Raw genomic sequence first — 19792 nt, forward strand, 5'->3', positions numbered from 1 at the left:
TGAATTTTGTGGTTTTGACAATTCATAGGCTACTTTTTGCCCTTGGATTTCTTCTTTCGTCCCTTTCCTTTCTTTTTCTTTTTCTTCTTAGAATTTTGCCACCCAAAGCCTCTAAACTCGAGACAGTCCACAGCATTGTGGGAAATGTAGTACAGGTTTTCCATGGCTGCTGGGCTGAGAATATCTATCTCAGCCTGGGGTGTCCTGGCACTTGACGATCTCTTTTTGTCTGGCTTCTGTTTGGCCTTCTTCTTGGCAGGCCTAGAGCTGTTTGACCTCGATTTCTTTAGTTTTGGGGGCTTTGAATACAAAAAGAATATAGCATAATCCACCTACTGTAGTTTACAGACAAAACTTATCAAAGTCCAGCATTCAGAAGTTACCAGCTCATGTACTTTACCATTATGAAGGCCTTCCTATTCAGATTCTAATGTGATGGGTCATATCCTTCAACAGCTGTAACATGAATGAGGAATGTAACTCTGGATTAGCATAATTATGAATTCATTAACTTAGTCAGACAGCAGACTGATATGATGCAGAACATGCATCAAGCAGATACCACAGACAACATTAAGCAATTATGTCTGGCAGACTGTATTGGATTTAAAAAAATGGGTCTTACCGTGGCACTTGAAACTAGCAACAGCTTGGCCTGGAATGGGACAGTGATTATTTGTTGGCATTGTTGTCCTAGAAACTGTCTACGTCGTTCAGACTGAATGGATGGAGATGCCGTTCACCAGCAGCCTGTAAATCCTCACCTTTTATTGTATCCGAGGGGCAGCTAGGCAACTGCTAGTTAAAACACTAAACGTAGAGTCGGTGACAATGAAGTGGTGTGGTTTATAATATCGCCTCACACAGAGCAAAGCAGACTCAAAAATGCTATTTTATTCTCAGTACAAGCCAACAGGTGTGTTCAGTCAATATGAAACAAGTTTCAGATTCTTTGGCAGCTCTAAATTTAAATAATCAACCGTACAGCCCTTGGGTCCCCTTTGAGAAGTTGTTGACATCTGTGACATGCGTGTACATTCCGTCAATGTAGAGCAAGTGGAACAAAAGCATGCAGAAGCTCCCAGAGCTCCTCACTCATGCGTTCTCTATAAATACAGACATTATCGTATAGGAAATCCAATATGGACTTGAAATACTTTTCTCAGTTTTTGAGCAGGTACACGTAACCTACAAATGAAAAAAATAATAATGCAGGTTAAAAGTAACGTTAAAAAGTGAGAACTATCAGGAAATGGGTCAAAAATGTATACACAAAAACTACACTGGAAATACATTTCCTTGCTGAACTAATTAAACCTTTGAACTAGGGGAGAGTCCTCAAAGTCAACCAAGGCGCTTCCGGTAAGACTTAAGGGGGGGGACAACAAAGTCAACAAAATGATATATAAATACAATTTCCTTTCCAAAGAAAATGCAATCCAATCACGTCAATGGTACTGAGAATACTACGAGCCACATTGACTGCATATCCATTTCATATGCATTTCCAAAGTAACGAGGGACAATAGTGGGAATCCAATTTGTGGCTGAAAATACAGGAGGTTTTGACAACATGATGCAGTCCCATCTGTCCGACTCTGCTCGAGTCCCGGTTCCTATATGGGGGGGGCGTTGGAGTGTGGACCGCGGGCGGGGGGGGGGGCTCGCTACTGCGTGGAGATGAGCTGCACGATCATGTGGATGATGCGGGAGCCGCGCCGGCAGGTGCACAGGTCCATGCTGGGGCTGCGGATCTTGTCCTCCAGCAGCTGGTCCAGCTCACTACGCAGCTCCTTCACCAGCTCTGCCACCTGGACACACGCACACCTCGTGATTCACTTGATCGTAACATCGGGGCGACAGTAGCTCAGGAGGTAGAGTGGGTTGGCTGTCAACTATTAAATCCCCTTAATGTAAATGTATGTACATAAGCCTACCACTTTATCACTCGCTGTATCAAATCAAATCAAAACAGACAATTGAGTTTCCTTTAAATTTTGCCTATTGTTGGATCCAACTATTTGTTGTAGTTCTCTTAACCGATAAACAACGTTAATTATCTTCATATGTGACAATTTCGAGTAAACGGTTGACTAAAATATTTACAAATTGATATAAAACTCTTCACTCAAACATAACCAAAAATCCCTCACACATCACATGACTCAAAGCCAATCAGAACAAAGCATGGCGGCCCACCCACCTGGTGAGAGGCGGCGACGAATCGGATCCACCCGTCGTCCAGGGAGATGAGGAACTCTCCCTTGTGGAGCTCCACGGTGACCTGCCCGCCACCAAACAGCACCAGCGGGTAGACGGACACCATGCTGCAGTCCCGGATGAACACGCGGCTCGTCTTCACCTTCTCGTGGTACACCAGGTACGGGCTGTCGTAGTACCGCACCTGCACCGCACAACAGACAAAAATCTGTTAATGTGTCGCATTAAACAGACTCGTCCATTAAGTCATGATTGATTTGACGAGTTTTGGTTGTGCTCTGTGCTGCCATTCTATGACTGCATCTATTTGCACTGCTGACCGTCCCTGGAAGGAGGGATAACTTCCACAGGGTACTCTCTTTCAAGGTTTCTTCTTGCCTTGGGATAAGAGGAGAGTTTTCACACGCACCTCTAGAGGGCTTTGGGTTAGGGGTGGGGCTGTGAAGCCTTTCTGGACTGCAACAGTGATTAAGGGCTTTGCAGGCATTGACTCAAGTCATGTCAATTTACTTGACTTGCACCTTTCTTAATACGCCACCGTCTTAAATTCCTGCCATGATTAAATGGTTATTTGCTCTTTTTTTTGTATGTTGTCATCAAGGAGAAGGCAGGGTTTAAGACATCTTGGATGCCCGCAGGTCTGTGGGAATTGGTGTTCAAACCTTGAACCAGTCCACTGGGGAGGAAAGCATACACTATCCACAAAACTCTCCTACCACAGGACGATGAGCGATATCAGAGTCAGTCCTAAATGTATGCTCTTATCCTACCGGGTAGTTGACGGAGGACGGGTGCACGTTGACACAGCCGTCGTTCTTGGTCACGAATCGGAGCTCGTCTGCTTTGGGCTGCAGCATGACCGCCCCTTTGCTGGTCTGCTTGTACTTCCCCTGGGGAGAGCGCACCTGGCGGAGACACGGAGGCACGTTGATACGAGTCCAGGTTAACGTTCCAAAAAGGACCAATCGAGTTTGAAATGAGCCGTTCTACCACCGCAGCGTGTAAAGGGGTTTTAATTCTCACCTGGACCACGTTGGGATAGAGGGCCGCACACAGCATGGCCGACATCAGACGGATGTTGTCAGAGTTCAGGTTGGCCTGGACGGGGGAGAGGGGATTGAGTATTTGTGTGGGGTTGAATGTCAAATAGGATTGATTTGGAAGTCAACTGCAGATTTTGTAGGTATTTGTTTTTGTGAGTCTATAAAGTTCGATCTTATGTTTGTTGAGGTTTGCTATTTGACGATCAAACACTTTAAACCAACTTTACTTTTTTACATATACATAATGGCAAAAAAGTATCAACATTGACAGTGAAATACACTTTGTGAGTCCCTGTGTGTATGTGTGTGCGCATGTGAGTCCTAGACTGACCTCCGATCCCGTGGCCTCTAGGACCCCGTCCGTGCCCATGGAGCTGGCCCGCTCTATGACCCTCGCCCTCAGTCCCTCCCGGACGAAGCCGATGTCGGACAGCAGCTCGGTGAACTGCCTCTTCAGACTGGCAATCTCCTGCACGGCGGCAACACAACTACAATCAATCAAATGCACTGCAAACTGCAAACTACAAGCCCCAGCGAGCAACAAGGCCCTGGGCCAATAGGACTTCAGGGACGTGAGGCTAAACCTTAACAGCCTATACTGGTGACATGATAACACACTCTGAAGCCCAGTGCCTTTAGACTGAGAGCTGTTTAACCATTCTATATGGAGTGTTTAGGATGGTGGTTTGTGATTGGTTGACCTGTAGGCCGCGTCCAGACAGGAAGTTCTCCCGGCAGTAGCGGAAGCCGGCCTGGTTCCCGTTCTTGGCCGCGTTGCACCAGCCCTGCAGACAAACAGCAGGTGTGTTTGTGACAAACAATCAACAGTCATTATTGTAAATTAAACGATCAAGTGAACACAAAATACAACAAAAAAATATTTTATTGATTTAAAGCATTGTGAGTGAGTGAGTACCTTGTAGGCCTGTAGCAGGGCCAAGTGGTCACTGTTGGCCAGAGCGAAGTTGAGTTTCTTCTCGTTGGCCTCCTCCCTCTTGTCCCACGGAGACACCTGGAGCCAGAGGAGAGGTGAGGGGGGGGGGGGGCAGACACCTTAGCGACTGGTCAACTCATACGCAATAGAACTGCTAGTCATCAGTACTTCTCCAGATTATTAGCTCAACAAAGATGCATTTGGGCCAAAATATCTGTGTCGGTCAGTCCGCCTGAGTATGCATGTGTGACTCAGTGACTGAGTGTGTGTGTTTCCATGCATGTGTGTGAGTATGTGTATTATCGATTCGTCATCTCCAATCATTTTTGTTTTCCTTGTTTGTAAAGCGCTGTCTGGTGTCAACAAAAGCGCTATAGAAATCCTACTATTCTAATTAATCATGAGATTCCTTCACATGTGCGTGTGTGTGGCGGCGGCGGTGGCGTGTGTGCATGTGTGCGTGTGTGTGTGCGTGCACGGGGGGGGGGGGCAGAAGCTCACGAAGGGGGACTTGAAGGCCAGGCTGGCGGCGATGGTGAGCGCCGGGTCCAGGCAGCGGAAGATGGCGCCGAACAGCATGAGCTTGCCGATGCGCACGTCGACGGGCAGGCAGGCCAGGTGGTAGCCCAGCGGCGTCAGCATCTCGCTGGGCGTGAGCGCGCCCAGGTCCTGCAGACGCTGCTCCGCGGCCTCCACGCTGGCCGGCGCCGGCGGCTCGATGAGGCGGGAGAACACCGAGGCCAGGGTGCGGTCGGCGAACAGGTCCAGGATCTTGATCCTGAGGGGGTGGAGGGAAGGTTAGGTCATGGTATAGAGGAAACTAACTAACCAGTTCATCATTGAACTGGTTTGTTTGCATTTCCGAACAGCGGAGAATTGAAACACCTACATTCAATCTTAAACTAATTTAAAAAATGTTTTCACAGATAAATAAAAATATAGAAATATTTGTAATATGTCGATAAGTATTTAGAAATTATTGATTTATATGTATTAAAATGATTTATGAATAAAAAAGTAAAACCCTTAAATATTTAAAAAATGTAATACAATTTTCATATTTGTATTTCTTAAGTCCTCCCCGTATCTCTCGCCTCACTCCCGAGGCGGAGCGAGCAGGACAGACAGACCAAGCGGCCCCACAGACAGACGGACAAACGGGGGCCCTACCTGAGGCAGAGCTGCTCCAGCGGGACCCTCTGGATCTCGGGCAGCTGCTGCTCTGACAGCTGGTGCTCGAAGCAGTGGCTGGTGAAGAGGTGGAAGCAGACCCCCGAGGCCACGCGGCCCGCCCGGCCCCGCCGCTGCAATGCGTTGGCCCGGGACACCCACGAGTCCTCCAGGCTCTCCATGCTCTTGGACGCGTCGTACCTGAGGGGGGGAATCAACAGTCACCGAGGGGTTGTGAGGATGAGGCTTTTTTTTATCCATTTACATTGGGGGCATTTAGCAGACTCTTTGATCCAAAGTACATTTGTCATAAGAAAGTGAAAAAATATATGTCTGTCGATACAGCAAGGATGTTCATAGAACCAAGTGCAAAGCACTAACCATCACTAGGTTCACCCATTCCCGTGTACAACAAAGATAGCTAGGACAAGATGCTACACTACCAAGTACTATAACTAAGTACTACTAAGTACTATAACTAAATACGACATACAATAAGTGCGTACATCAAGTGCCAGGACGTACAACATACAACAAGTAGGAGGGGTGGGATGGTGTGGCTATGGAGAGTCTGGGTGAACTCTGAACAAAGTCCAAAGTGCCAAACAGTGATTCCAGATGGGGTAGGTGGTACGTCAGGGGATCGAACCCGGGACCTTTCGGCTGGGAGCCACTACACTATCCCGCCTTATGCCATTGCGTGGACACGTTCTAATTCTGTGACACGAGTGCGTACGTTCCTCAGCATGCAGCTGGGAATCTAAGCCCTAACCCTGGCAGTGTTAGGCCCTGTCCCAATTCTCTCCCTTCCCCTAGATTTGAGCCCTAACCCTAGATTTTGCAAGTTCCCGCGAAGGCGTAGGGTGTCCCAATACTTAATTCCGTGCTCTGCCAATTGATGGTCCAATTAGTCTCCAGCTAACCGTTTATGTGAAGCTAATCGCTAAGGTTAAAATACAATACAGGTGGCAGGCTGGTAGTGGCAGGGTGTTCAGGGCGACCTCTGCACAGTTAATTGTACCTGCGACAGGTAGCGGGAGGACAGACGGGTCGATACCAGCACATGGAGAACAATCTACCATCGAGACATTTAGTGGATGTTTTAACCCAAAGTGATTATAGTGTTTACAGATCATTAGGTAGGGGTTAGGAGTCTGACGGATGGGGATTGAACCCAGAGCCTTTTGGCTGAGGGACACTAAACGATCTATCCTACTGGCCCACCCCCTAAACTACTCTACACAGCACACACACACACACACACACACACACTCACTGTATTCAAATCGATTAGTCGTGATAAACCATTGGCAATGAACTATGAACAATGAACTACTGAGTCTCAGACACAAATGATCCCCTGGGACCCCAAGAAGCAAAAAGACATGACCTGATGGTTTCTCGCTTCCTACCTCTTCTCCTTCATCTTGCCGGAGTCGATGACGTAGACCACGTCGTCGATGGTGACGGAGGTCTCGGCGATGTTGGTGGAGATGATGATCTTGGTGACGTCCTTCGGCGGGCGGTTGAACACGGCCTGCTGCTCCTCGTTGGAGAGGGACGAGTGGAGCGGGTACACCACGCACCTGACACACACACACACACACGCACACACCATAACTACTTTGCCTGGATGGGATCACGTGGTCACAGAGATATGGGATCAAACCGAATTAATTGATAGAAAAATGCTTAATGCAAGCATCCAGGGGACTAATGAAAGATAACAGGTGACAAACATTCTGGTCATTCTCCACTCAAACGCAACACCCCGACTCCTAGCTCAAATACAACATAGGCATACATCTGGAGTGCCAGGAGAACATCTCAACAGACATCCATATGGTCAGAAGGCCTGTGATTATGGAGGCTTGTTGCCGTGGTGATGACCTTGACCGTGACCAACCTGGATTTGTTCCGGTTGTTGAACATCCGGTTGGACTGGAGCTGCTCATACAGCATCTTGATCTCAGCCAGGCCCGGCATGAACACCAGCACAGCACCTGGAGCACATCAGGAGGTCAAGCGCACAGCTCCGTCTCCCTCATGTTCGTCCAAACGTTAACATGGATTCATCTCTAGTGGGGATCAGCAACCCTTTTCTTTGCCAGGTCCCAAAATTACTTACTTTCTTTCTTACAACGTTATTGACAATAAGCATACATCAAATGTTACACATGCATGTCAGAATTGTAACCATATTGAAATATTAAAACCAAAATCATATTCTTGACAAATTAGGACGATAAAATTAAAAAAAACAGAAATTCAACAGTCTCAACCACCCTCGCTACAATCACACCATCTCACTCTCCTATAAGCAGAGGGCCTTTGATTGTATTGATCAATCACACCATCTCACTATCCTATAAGCAGAGGGCCTTTGATTGTATTGATCAATCACACCATCTCACTCTCCTATAAGCAGAGGGCCTTTGATTGTATTGATCAATCACACCATCTCACTCTCCTATAAGCAGAGGGCCTTTGATTGTATTGATCATACTGTGTGTAGAGGATTCAGGGGTGATGGGGTCCAGTCTTACCAGGCGGGTAGTCGTGGGGCCCGTCCACAATCCACTCCAGCAGGCTCTCCACCAAGTCCATGTTAATCTTGTCCAGATCCATGGCAGCGATGGTCTTCAGCACAGGCTTGCTCACATCTGTTGTGCGTTCAGAAACCAGTGGCATGTTCACGCTAAGGTGGGATCTCACTGGTAAAATCAAGCGAGTCGGGGACATTGCACATTGTGTTGTGTGTGTGTGACAATGGTATGTAGGTTTACAATCGCAAATAGTCCACTAATGGTTTTTAAAAAAAAAAAAAAAAACAGTTTGAAGTTTCCTACAATGCCAAGAGTTGAATGTGTAAGTATTTACAATCAATTGTATGGTTTTATACATGTCAGGCCAAAGTGCTTAACTATTCACTCCTAACCTCAGGTGAATGAAATCTTCTTAAAAATACATGGATATCAATAAACATGCATCTCACCACTAACGTTTCACTGCTAAAATCGCTTAAAATCAAGTAGGCATTCAAATAAACATCAAGTGAAATAAATCCACTATTTTCCTGGGAATGTGGCTCAAATGATCCGATGTGGGGTGTCTCTCCCATGCTGACCTTTGAACCGCATGGTGAGCTCCGCCAGGCCCAGCTGCTGGTCGGGGATGGAGTCTTTGACGAAATCCTTCTTGCAGAACGAGGAGAAGCTCCATTGGTCGTCTCCCTGGTCGTCCATGACGCTCTTCGACCCTCCTCCGCCTCCCTTTCCTCGTCCACCAGAGCCCTGTTTTCCTGACCGCATGTACGGGCTGCCGTCCTCGATCACGTAGCTGCACAGGAAAGTGAATCAATACTGAATATATGTTGCTATCAAAACTAATAGTAACAATGTTATGTCAGGTATTAAACAAAAGGCATGTTATAGCTGTCGGGAAGATGGGAGTTGATCAATACTATTTTGGATGTAAAACAACTTCCATTGTGCCTTGAATCTCATATTTCAACAGTGGCTAACAGCGGTGTCATCAACAGTTTATTCTCTTTGTTACCGGGTTTTGGCGATGGCGTCTTCGAGGAAGAACTGGTCCACGGGAAAGGTGCGGCCTGGACGAGAACAAAGCAGGGATCAGCGTGTGTGAATGTGAGCATGTGTGAGTGCGAGCGTGTGTGAGTGCGAGCGTGAGCGTGTGCCCGTCCGCTACACAATGTGAGGCCCTACCAGGTATGTGGATGGTGGTGCAGTTGTAGAAGTACTCGGAGAAGAGGTTGGCATTCAGCGTGGCGCTCATCAGGATGATCTTCATGTCGGGCCGGTTCACCATCAGGTCCTTGAGCACCAGCAGCAGGAAGTCACTGGGAAACAAAATGGGAATAATCACTATGAGTTGGTCTCTGAGTGAGGCCATCGTGGGAACGTAACAGGAGCTGTATATGCCAATCGATAAGTATATTTCAAGTAAGTCTTTTTGGGTGATAAGGAAGGTCCTAAAACGACACTATGCAGTCTCTCAATAGCAGCCTCTAGTGGTTTGAGTTGCCTCTACAGTACTCATTTTCATGACGTGAGGGGGAAAGAAAAAAAACACAAAGAATTGTAAAGAAAAATCCCCTTAACTGATTAACCTGTGGATGGCCGTGTTTAATCCCGGAGAAACAATCTAGCGGTTCAGCCAGACTCGGTGAAAACCACGGTGACCTCACCTCTCCTCCGTGCGCTCGTGCACCTCGTCCACAATGATGTGTGTGACGCCCGGGAGGTCGGCCTCGCCCTCCAGCCTCCGCAGCAGGACCCCAGTGGTGCAGTAGAGCAGCCGCGTGGCCGAGGACTGGGAGAGAGAAGGGGAGGTGGGGGGGTTAGGGTCAGGAGGAGACGGAAGCATTCTAAGCTGCTGAGCGCATACTGATATATATATAAATAAAAAACAATAATATAAACAGAAATATTCCGTTACTTGATTTTTTTAATATGATATTGTATTTCATATCCTCTAACCCTAACCCTTAATTCCCTATCTTGATCAGCACCAATCAGGACGCTGCATAACCCTCGAGCCTCCAGAGCCCTCTGTACCCCCCCCCCCCCCTTACCCGCACGGTCTCCAGGCGGATCTGGTAGCCCACGGTGGAGCCCAGGCGCTCGGCCCGCTCCTCGGCCACACGCTGGGCCACCGAGATGGCGGAGATGCGGCGGGGCTGCGTGCAGATGATGTTGGCCACGCGGTCCGCCGGGCCCGCCAGCGTGTCGTCCAGGATGAACTGGGGGATCTGGGTGGTCTTACCGCAGCTACGGACACACGAAGCGGATATGGATAGATGGCGTTAGAGTAAGACGCGTTGGTATGTGTTTGGGGTTTGAGGAAATCAGAGGGGATATCCAACAAAAAGTTATTCCATTGGAATTCTTCGAGTTGTAGAATCTTTTTCGCCTTTTCATCACGACTAAAGCTGAATCTCAACTTCCTTTTACTTTTGTGAGGACAGGACTGGTACAAACATACCATTATTGAACCAAATCAAAAAGATAAACATAAAAGGAGTTAAGGTGAATTAAATGGATTTGATGAATGGATAAAACATGAACACACTGATCGTTGTAATTATTGGGCCTTAGGTTTCCGAACAGCAAAGTCCATCCATTCTCAGAACACATCTATTCAACTCTCCCAAAGTTACGCACAACAAAAGACAGGTCCTTAAAGTCCTTCACCATGAAGGGGAGATAATAGCGGTGCCTCACCCGGTCATTCCACTGACCACCAGCACCTGACAGTCGTCCAGCAGGTTCAGGATGTGGTCTCTCTCCTTCCAGGCGGGGAGCTTCTGCCTCTGCTGCAGCATGGCGTCGTAGCGCCTGGAAGACTGCCAGCGCAAAACGGAGCCCAACGCATTAGTAATGGAGGTGAAACTGTACACAACCCCGATGAACAGGAGCGGCAAATAGGAGATTAAAGTGATTTAATGTCACAATTTTTTTTTATGTTTGTTGCCAACTTGCCACACATTTTTTGTTTTGCCCTTTTTCTCCTCCTTCGTCTTATCGTACAAGCAAAAGATTTCAGAGCGCTCATCCACACTATACTTCTTTGTTGTGGAAGTTGTGGTCCATTCAACACTGAACTTACTTACCTGACCATTAACAGATAAAATAATTTCTTGTTCTTAATCCTATAGATACTCTGCACTCAGTCCAGTTGAAATTTATACAAAGCTGCTTAAGTGTAAATGTAATGGTTTTTGTTTTTTTTATTAAGAAATGTTCTTAATATGTTGTTATTGTACTTTATGTTGTTAAGGACCCCCTTGAAAACGAGATGGGTTCATCTCAAGGGGTTATTCCTAATAAAGAAATAAGAATTTTAATGTTAAACGACTGTAAATGGAAATGTAGTGCGAGTCTATGAACACATTCTATTAATATTTAGACGGCCAGTGAACCATACAAGACATTTCAGAACCAGGTGGCATCTTACCGGCTTCCTGCGGAAGTCCCTGCACAGCTTGCCGTTCTCCTGCAGCACGTTGTCCATCTTGTACTCGTGCTTCCTCACCATCTGCTTCCTCAGGTGGACGTAGCTCTCCGTCTCCACCGACACCACCGCGCCCTCGTCCTCCTCCTCCTCGTCCCCCTCCTCTTCCTCCACCTCCACATCGTCTCTGTCCTTGGCTACACAAGACCAGACACAAAAGGAAGGTGTGACATCGTAGTCCCGGCAACAGCTCATTCATGCAGATAATGTTCATATTTTGTTATTTTATTAGTCTGTATTTTATTACTCTCCCAAGCACCATAGCCGCCCGTATATGTATACACATTGAATATTATTGTTATTCTACCTGGATTTGCAATATTGATTCTCATTTGTTTATTTTCCTTTGTATTTGCTGCTGTAACACCTGCACTTCCCTTGTGAGATTCATTCACGTTCTCTTATGGAGCCTAGGGAGGAATGTGGATTTGGCAAAAGCATCCTCTATGGCTGATAAACCCCTGCACCGGGTCACTGCGTTCTCTCACCTTCTCTCCACGACTGCGCCGGTCGCTGCTGCGTCGTCGAATTGTGGTTGTTGGCCGGAGCGGGCTTGCCGCCGGTCTGGTTCCCTCCACTCACAGCGCCGTTACCGCGGCTCTCCTGGGCGGGCGCGTTGCCCCTGGCCGCGCCCTTGCTCTTCCCCCCGATGGAGGGTATCAGCGAGGAGGAGGAGCTGAAGGCAACGGGAGGTGGAGCCGGTGGAAGCTGCGGGGTCAGGACGGGCGGCGGGGAGCTGAACTTGTGGTGGGCGGCGGCCAGCAGTTCCATCAGGACGCCCTCGTCCTCCAGGCAGGTGATCAGGGTGTAGACCACCGGCTCGCCGCACTTGGCCGCCGCCGCCGCCTCCGCGAAGAGCCTCTCTGTGGCCGCCAGCCGGCCCGCCCCGCTCACCGCCTCGTCGTTGGTGCTGAAGGCCACCACCGGCGGCTGGAAGGGGTAGCGGTTGCCCTTGGGGAAGCGCACCACCAGCTCGTACTCGGGCGGCGCGTAGCTGCTGAAGCCCGGCTGGCTGGGCGCCGTGGGGTCCGGGGAGCCGCCGCCGGACCGCAGGCCCTTGGTCGGCATCTGGTGCTTGAACTTGCATTTGTCGCCGAAGCGGCAGCCCTGCCCCCGCAGGAAGAAGCGGCAGACGTCGCGCAAGAGGACCGTCCCGTTGGCGGGGGCGCCGTGGCGCCGTCCGTACTTCCCGCCGCCGCCGTTGTCGAGGTGGTTGTTGTTGTTCCTGACGAGGCTGTCGGCGAGGAACGACAGGTCCAGGCTCACCGTCCACACCGAGTTGGCGATGCGCTCCTCGAAGCGCTCGCCGTAGATGGCGGCCAGGGCCAGCGCCTCCTCCTCGCGCTGGCTGAGACACTCGTCCATCGGCGCCCCCTGCAGGCCGTCTGGGGACACGGCCTTCATGCCGAAGCGCTCGATGAACACCTGGTTGAGGAGCCGCTCCAGCGTGGTGCCGAACTCCCCGCCGTTGGCCTCCAGCGCCAGACGGCTGCGCTCGCGGTCGAAGCCATACCTGGGGGAGGAGACGAGGGGGTGGCGGGGAGGCATTTAAAGTAACAGAATCAATGTTTGAGAGGTTCTGAAGATCTGGGCTTTTATCTCAATAAAACTGTCACCCGTAAAGCATCAGAGTACTATGAATAGCCAGAGTAATGCTTAACTGGCATTTCCCATGTGACCAGACACCTTGGAAAGAATTGGCCTAAATAATTGGCCTAACAGACAGTTCAATAAATGTTCCTTTTTTAAATTGAGACTTATAACATTTGTTATCACCATTGTGTCATTTTTATGATGTAAATTGAGGGAGCAAAAGCAGTATCGGCTTAGCCTGGAAATCCAGACCCACATCTAGAAAGCTGTAGGGTCTGGCAACGAGTAATGAAAATGGCCCAACTCGAGGGGCGGCACCAAGCATGCATTTGAAAATATCACTGCACGCAATTGGATAACACTACGACCAATCAGAAGAATACAAGGGGTGATGTATCCAGACCAGATAGATAGATACTTTTATTGACCAGCGGAGCTAACCAATACATAAGACTCTTGCCGTATCCGGTCGGTAAAACAGCAACGCTTTTGGCCCGCCTATATCAGATACACTGATGTGATTGGTTAATGTTCTGGAGCAGGGCAATTGGGGCGTGAGTATATTGTTTGTTCCCAGAGTGACTTGCTGAGAAAATTCAAATTGTGCTCTCACGAGAACTTCCAGGGTAGTTTTGGCTCCAAATATCGGCTGGTGAAAAAATATCGTTATCGGCCCTAAAAAATCCATATCGATCCCTAGTTCAGTATCAGCGGCTCACCTGCACAGTTTACCGATGGCAAACGGGGAGATGATGGGCTCCGGAGAGGGACGTTCCTCATCCGACTCGATCTCTATCTCCACCGGGCCGACCGGGCGCTCGGCTTTCTCTACAGGCTGGTCGTGAGTCCCCCAGAACTGTCCGTCCTCACGGTGGTCTAGCTCATCGTACTCTTCCTCCCCCTCCTCCTCCTCCTCTCCTTCATCCTCCTCATCCTCTTCATAATAGTCCGAGCCTGATTCACTGTGAAAGAGAAGATGGGGAGATTTACCCAGACTCATCGTAAGAAGTATTTTATCTTTCTAAAAATCCCTCTAAGATCTGTTTAAAAAAACATAGCGTTTTTTAATTCATATTATTAATTCTGAAAGGCTCCCGCCTACTAAACACGAGTGGCTCAAATCTTACACCCTGCAACTTCAACTGACATTTAGAATGTCTTTTTGAGATTGCCACTCAAAGCGCTTTAATTATGAACAATAAACAAAAGCTTCTTTGTGTGTCACTCAAGCTTACCAATGGGAAGAACACAACAAGATCAAGAAATAGTAGATAATGTATAGAATGTATTGCCTTGAAAATGTCAAACCAACTAAAATCGTGCACTTACTCATACGTCTCTTCTTCAAGGTCCTGCAGTTGCAGCTCCTTCAGGAGCTCTTTCAGCAGCTCCTGGTTCTCGTTGGTCATGGAGATGGTCTGCATGGGCATGATGCTCATCACGCCCTCAGGCCTGGGCCGAGGCGGGACCACCTCCACCGGTTTAGGCTGTGACCGGTCCCGCTCTGCCACCAGGGACCGAGGTAGACCCCTGCCCCTCCCCCTGCTGCTTCCTCCTCCTCCTCCTCCTCCTCCTCCAGAGGCACCTCCTCGACCGCTACCCCGGCCGCGTCCAGCTCCACCACGACCACCGCCACCGCCACCGCCACCGCGACCCCCGCCCCCACCCCTGCTGCCCCCCCGTCCACCTCCTCTTCCGCCACCTCTGCCTAACACAGGTCTGAGAGGACAATATGATGACATATTAATAATAAGGTACGATAGGATGGAGATATAAGTTTAAAAGAGAGATTTACTTTCACTTTCGACTTTGATTTTTAAGAGTAAGTTGTTTAGAGTATATTATTCCACGTTTGTATGAGAATAGTTATTTGTTTAAGCTTTACCTGGCTAGGCGGCTGGGTCCGAAGTCAAGGCTGAAATCATCTCCTTCATCCCAGTCTCCATACTTCTTGCTACCACCACCTCCTCCGCCACCTCCTCCTCCACTACGACCACCACCACCACCTCGACCACGACCACGACCAGCTGCTGCTGCTTTTGGCTTGTTGAATCTCCCACCACCTCTATTCGGCCCACCTCTCCTCCTTGTACTCATCTCTCTTCTGGAAACCAGAAAGTAAGATCACACAAATAGCTATTAACAAGGACATCACGAAGAACACAGTATGAAGCTACAATGGTGACAACCTCATCTGCCTACCTTTATCTTTATTCACTGTCCATCCAGCCAATCCGCAAAAAACAAGCTAAGAAAAGAAAGGTGTGAATGTTCAACATCACTATTGCCGTTCACGTTAGATCCGAAACACAAACAACAGTTTACGTCAGCAAACGTCCCAAGGCATATGAAGGCTGGATGAAGATGAAGCAGACCCTACACGGCTCTCAGCCACACACACACACGCACACGCACTTGTGGATAAATATCAGCTGACAGAGCTGATGACGAGAATGATACAATAAAAATGGACATGTGCGCTAGCTGATGCCTATTTGTTAACTGCCTGGACCACACCACGATGTGTATCCGTAGCGATGCTTCAGGTTCACCGCAGACCCGCCGGGAGACACCGGCTTTGTGGCTTCCGCTCGCTAGCTAGCCGGCTAAAGCTAACGTCACATCCTTATGTAACCCAACATGTGGCGGGGAATCGCTGTAAAGTGTTCTCAGAGCCACGGCTTGGGGGGGTTAGGAGCACGATAGGGAAATACATCAGTACTTACAGTCAAATCCTCTGGTATAAAGTTGAGAAAAGCATGAACAACATAAACGTGTAGCCGCCGACCCACCGAGCACAGCTGATGAAGTTACCGGCAACCTGACTGCGCTCTGATTGGTCCCCGCTCACAGGTCAGAGGTGACGGTGCTTTTCCGCTAACGCTATATGTATTTTTATACAGATAAATGTACTTTACTTTTCGTTTTGTTTATTTTTGCATTCACCTTCTCAAATAAATAGCCGCGTGGTTTCCATTTTCTTTTCTATTTAAATCTGTTTATTATTCGTGTTCTTTACAGGAAACCAAAACTTATCCCACAACAACCACTGGTTGTATTGACGGTCACTATGGAAACGGCTGTTTGGTCTGGGCAGAGGACTTTGTCTTATTTCAGAAGAAATACTAGGTGATGTATAATACTCTCCTATAACCTGTTTGTTTTAGCCTTTTAGCTCTTCATCAAGTCTGTAACGTGAGTTACTTTGCATAACCAGTCTGCAAGCTGGTTCCACTAAAACCATAAGACCATCTCATGTCATCAGGTTGTGAGGTGAGTGCTGACAGACCGGGTACCAGCAGCAGGAGTCAGGAGATCAGGATGTCAGGTAAGGACGTCAGCATTGGTCAGGTGTGTTCTCTCTCTATGTCCTTTCTCCAATGCAGACTTTTATATCTTATATCCACTGCATATAACCTTCTAAAGGCCTGTTGTGAAAGCAGAGTTACGTAGTTATTGCAGCCACCCTCCTCCATGGTGACCTATGTTGGTGTGGTCGTCTAAAGATATCAAACAATAGGACATCAAGAAAATCCAAAGATATTGTTATGTCTGAAATAAATGTAATAAATTAAATTCAAATTCAGAGCCACTGAAAGATCCCTATTCCCGCAACTTTATGGATCTGTGTATGTGTATGTGTGTGTGTGTGTACTATATACATGCTTCTTCTTAGGCTATTAAATACATTATTGATTGCAGTTTGGTGTGTGTGTGTGTGTGTGTGTGTGTGTGTGTGTGTGTGTGTGAAACAATTAATAGTCATAAATGTTCATCTTCTCAGAGGAAAGTGGACTTTCAGGGGAAGGTGGACTTTCAGAGGAAGGTCCACTGAAAGTGTCCTACATTTTCCCAAATGGGGACCGTTATGGTGAGTGAAATGAATGACCAAAATCATTTTCCCTGTTAGGCTCTGTTTCTCTCTTTACATCTGGTGTGTTTTCAGAAGGAGAATGCATTAAATCTGAATCAGGAGTGGTGATGAGGAGTGGGCCGGGCAAACAGAGCTCAGCCAATGGCGTTGTGTATACAGGAGAGTGGCAGGAGGATAAGGTATGAGGGATGTCTGTGAGAAATGGGGTGAGAGACAGAGGCAGATAATAATCTCATATTAAGGTGTCTTCTTGTTAGATTAAAGTTGTATTCATGCTGTAAGTAGTTCCAGTTATCCATGAGTTCAGAGGCTTCATTTTTAATTTGGCACAATCTCGATCATCACTTCCCCCAGATGAATGGCAGAGGAACTGTAGAATACCCTTCTGGGGCGATCTACGAAGGGGAGCTTAAAGACAACCGGTACCACGGCAGAGGGACCTACACCTTCCCAGACGGGTCCAAATACTCAGGCGCCTTCTTCAACAACAGGTAGCATGAGATTACGTATTTCAGTCTGGCTGTTATTATCAGGTTCTCAAAGGAACAAGGGGTCAAGCCTTTGCAGAGTGGTTGGCTGGAATAATGATAGGGTTAGGGTTAGGTACTGTTGAGGCTACATTTTGTTATTATTCTTTTCTTAATCTTTGCCTAGCCAAATGGTTCTGGGTTTGATCCCATATTTGGATGCCATCCCAATATTTACATTTAATTTCCAAGTTTGGAAATTACTGCCAATACAATGGCAGACTGATGTGTATCAGGTCTCACCAGGCCTGCAAAACACTGGTAGATGGTATCTTTGCCAATGCAAAGTATAGTTCCACCTCTGTCCATGCTGCTGTCTGAAAACATGTATAGCAGTTGGGCTAGAAGTGTGTGTGTGTGTGTGTGTGTGTGTGTGTGTGTGTGTGTGGTGTTTCAGGCTGGAAGGAGAGGGGACTTTCACGTGCACAAAGGGATTGGTTTGGACTGGAGATTTCCATGGCAAAGCAGCACTAGGCCTCAAACTGGAACATCAATTCTGACACAAACACGCACACACACACACACACACACACGCACACACACACACACACACACACACACACACACGCATGCACGCATGCACACACGCACACACACACGCACACACACACACACACTTGTATATGATTTCGGTGGAGGTGATGGCCAATGCACCTAGTACTCAGACATGAATGAAGACATGAAGAATAAGGCCTTGCCTATGGCGAGTGTACTGGATGTGATTGGACTGCCGCTGGACTCGAGCCTTTTGTATGAAAACACATTTTGAGTGACTTGAATAACTTGTCCACACCGGAGTGGTTAATAGAGGAGGCCTCAATACCAAGGGCAATTTGCATTATGTGAGTGTTTTATTCTCTCAACCCAATTTGGATTTTGTTTATATCTATTTTGTAATAATTGTAATAATCAGTTGTACTAACTATTTGTTCTTTTCACTTTGTATGGACATCTCGTCCATCACTGTTTTTTAAGATAAAAAATGTATTGGTTGAGCAGTTTTGTGAACTTTGTTTTATTAAATTACTAGAACCATGTTATGAAGTATATCCCTTCATGGTGCATGTTCTAGCCTTCCATGAGCGAGGAAATGTACTGTCAATTAAAGCCAGTTCATTAGCACATCAATCCAATGTGCAAAATCCCTCTAGTCTTAGCTGGGAAATAATTGATGAATGTCATAGAAAATCGTGTCTCATAAATTGCATCATGGGCCTGTTCTATAATCTACATTACTTTATCAGTTAAACTTAATGCACAGTTCTATACTGGCCATGGCACCTTTCCACTCTTCATGACACTGGCAAATAGTTAGACACTGGCAGTTAATGAACACAATCCAAACATTGAATGTCATTTGAACAAACCTTTTTAATTAAAGCAGCTCTGATATTGTCCTTCTGAGCAATCATATTTTATTCATCATTGCACATAACCCTGAACATATTAACTGTATTAAGCTAACCTTGGTATATGTGAAACTGCAAAATTTAAAAAATGAATCGCAAAATTAATGCACACATACAGTAGTAGTATTGTTAATATGATGCTTAAAACATCCAAGCACCATACCAAGAAAACTAAATTTGTAATGATTGTACAAGTTTCAGGTAGTAAAAAAGAAAAACATCTTGTATTGCGAAACACAAATAGCCATCTGACGTGAACAGCCTTTAAACAAAGCCTCCATGATAAGCACAGCCTACTGGAGGCTATACTATAAAACACACAAAAAGAAACAACTATCGATTATGGCACTCAAATTTGGCACGTTTAAAAAACTAAAAGTTGGTGTAACATACTTACAAGTAAGTCTACAAACTCACAACAATATATGGTATCCAGTGTCTCTATGACCCTGTGCAAGTATCACACAATACAATCTGAAGTTGATCCAACAAACGGTTATCTAGGGACACGTGTGTATGGAACACAGGTATACAACGAGAAAGGAGACCTGATATTGAATATCTAGGAAGCTTTTTAAAAACCGTTATATTACCGTACCACCGCTAACCTGAGAAGCTAGAAAATATCTCTATTATTTTCCAGGATATTGCCTTTCAGAGAGAAACAGACACTGGTAAAATTCTCTTAATTCCACATCAAACGCAAAAAATAGAAAATGTATTATTGTGCTGGAACCATCGTTAGACACAAAACTGTAAATGTAAAAGTGTGATATTCAACAGCTATTCCAAAGAACAGATTAAAATGCAGCCATGCACTTTTTTTTGTTGATACGCAGAAGCTCAAGTCAATATTCAATGTAGAAATAACCATTCTATAAAACAAAAAATTGGACAAATCTTCCAACAAGCCAACAGAAACTACCAAATAGACTTTAGCAAGGATACAAAACGGAAACCATAGATCTTTTTGTGTGTGCTTATTC

The 19792-nt window shown here is 46.9% G+C and overlaps 3 protein-coding genes across 4 annotated transcripts; 1 reads left to right on the plus strand and 2 right to left on the minus strand.

Moving 5' to 3' along the window:
• Positions 1-29: 29 nt before the first annotated feature.
• On the minus strand, positions 30-1122 carry smkr1 (small lysine rich protein 1; the record flags this gene model as incomplete). The annotated part of the gene is made up of 2 exons (XM_084483286.1): positions 30-299; positions 1117-1122. The coding sequence occupies 2 exons, from the start codon at positions 1120-1122 to the stop codon at positions 30-32; spliced, it is 276 nt and encodes a 91-aa protein (XP_084339412.1).
• Positions 927-15822, minus strand: dhx57 (DEAH (Asp-Glu-Ala-Asp/His) box polypeptide 57). Of its 2 annotated transcripts, XM_084483014.1 has the most exons (25): positions 15723-15822; positions 15199-15244; positions 14882-15100; positions 14326-14715; positions 13716-13958; positions 11892-12916; positions 11347-11540; positions 10614-10735; positions 9965-10160; positions 9578-9702; positions 9096-9229; positions 8926-8980; positions 8495-8706; positions 7914-8030; positions 7274-7370; positions 6780-6953; positions 5368-5568; positions 4699-4975; positions 4180-4275; positions 3965-4048; positions 3595-3732; positions 3244-3318; positions 2991-3125; positions 2204-2404; positions 927-1811 (listed from the first exon to the last, which is right to left on the minus strand). In XM_084483014.1, exons 3-25 carry the CDS (start codon positions 15091-15093, stop codon positions 1668-1670), a joined length of 4647 nt encoding a protein of 1548 aa, XP_084339140.1. In that variant the 5' UTR covers positions 15094-15100; positions 15199-15244; positions 15723-15822; the 3' UTR covers positions 927-1667. The 2 variants fall into 2 exon arrangements, with proteins under 2 accessions (XP_084339140.1, XP_084339141.1); XM_084483015.1 differs by lacking the exon at positions 15199-15244 and having other exon boundaries at positions 15723-15786.
• Positions 15823-16764: 942 nt separating this feature from the next.
• On the plus strand, positions 16765-17897 carry morn2 (MORN repeat containing 2; the record flags this gene model as incomplete). Its single annotated transcript, XM_084483287.1, has 4 exons — positions 16765-16867; positions 16943-17049; positions 17225-17361; positions 17795-17897. The coding sequence occupies 4 exons, from the start codon at positions 16765-16767 to the stop codon at positions 17895-17897; spliced, it is 450 nt and encodes a 149-aa protein (XP_084339413.1).
• Positions 17898-19792: the final 1895 nt, after the last annotated feature.

This window comes from Micromesistius poutassou, assembly GCF_964030765.1.
Source record: "Micromesistius poutassou genome assembly, chromosome: 18".
Lineage (NCBI taxonomy): Eukaryota > Metazoa > Chordata > Actinopteri > Gadiformes > Gadidae > Micromesistius > Micromesistius poutassou.

Coding starts and splice junctions, on each gene's coding strand:
- dhx57 (XM_084483014.1), bottom strand. CDS start 15,093: ATGAGTACAAGGAGGAGAGGTGGGCCGAATAGAGGTGGTGGGAGATTC. Junction 10,161..10,613: donor GTGGTCAGTGGAATGACCGG/GTGAGGCACCGC, acceptor GTGTGTCCGTAG/CTGCGGTAAGACCACCCAGA. Junction 4,976..5,367: donor CTGGAGCAGCTCTGCCTCAG/GTAGGGCCCCCG, acceptor CCACCCCCTCAG/GATCAAGATCCTGGACCTGT.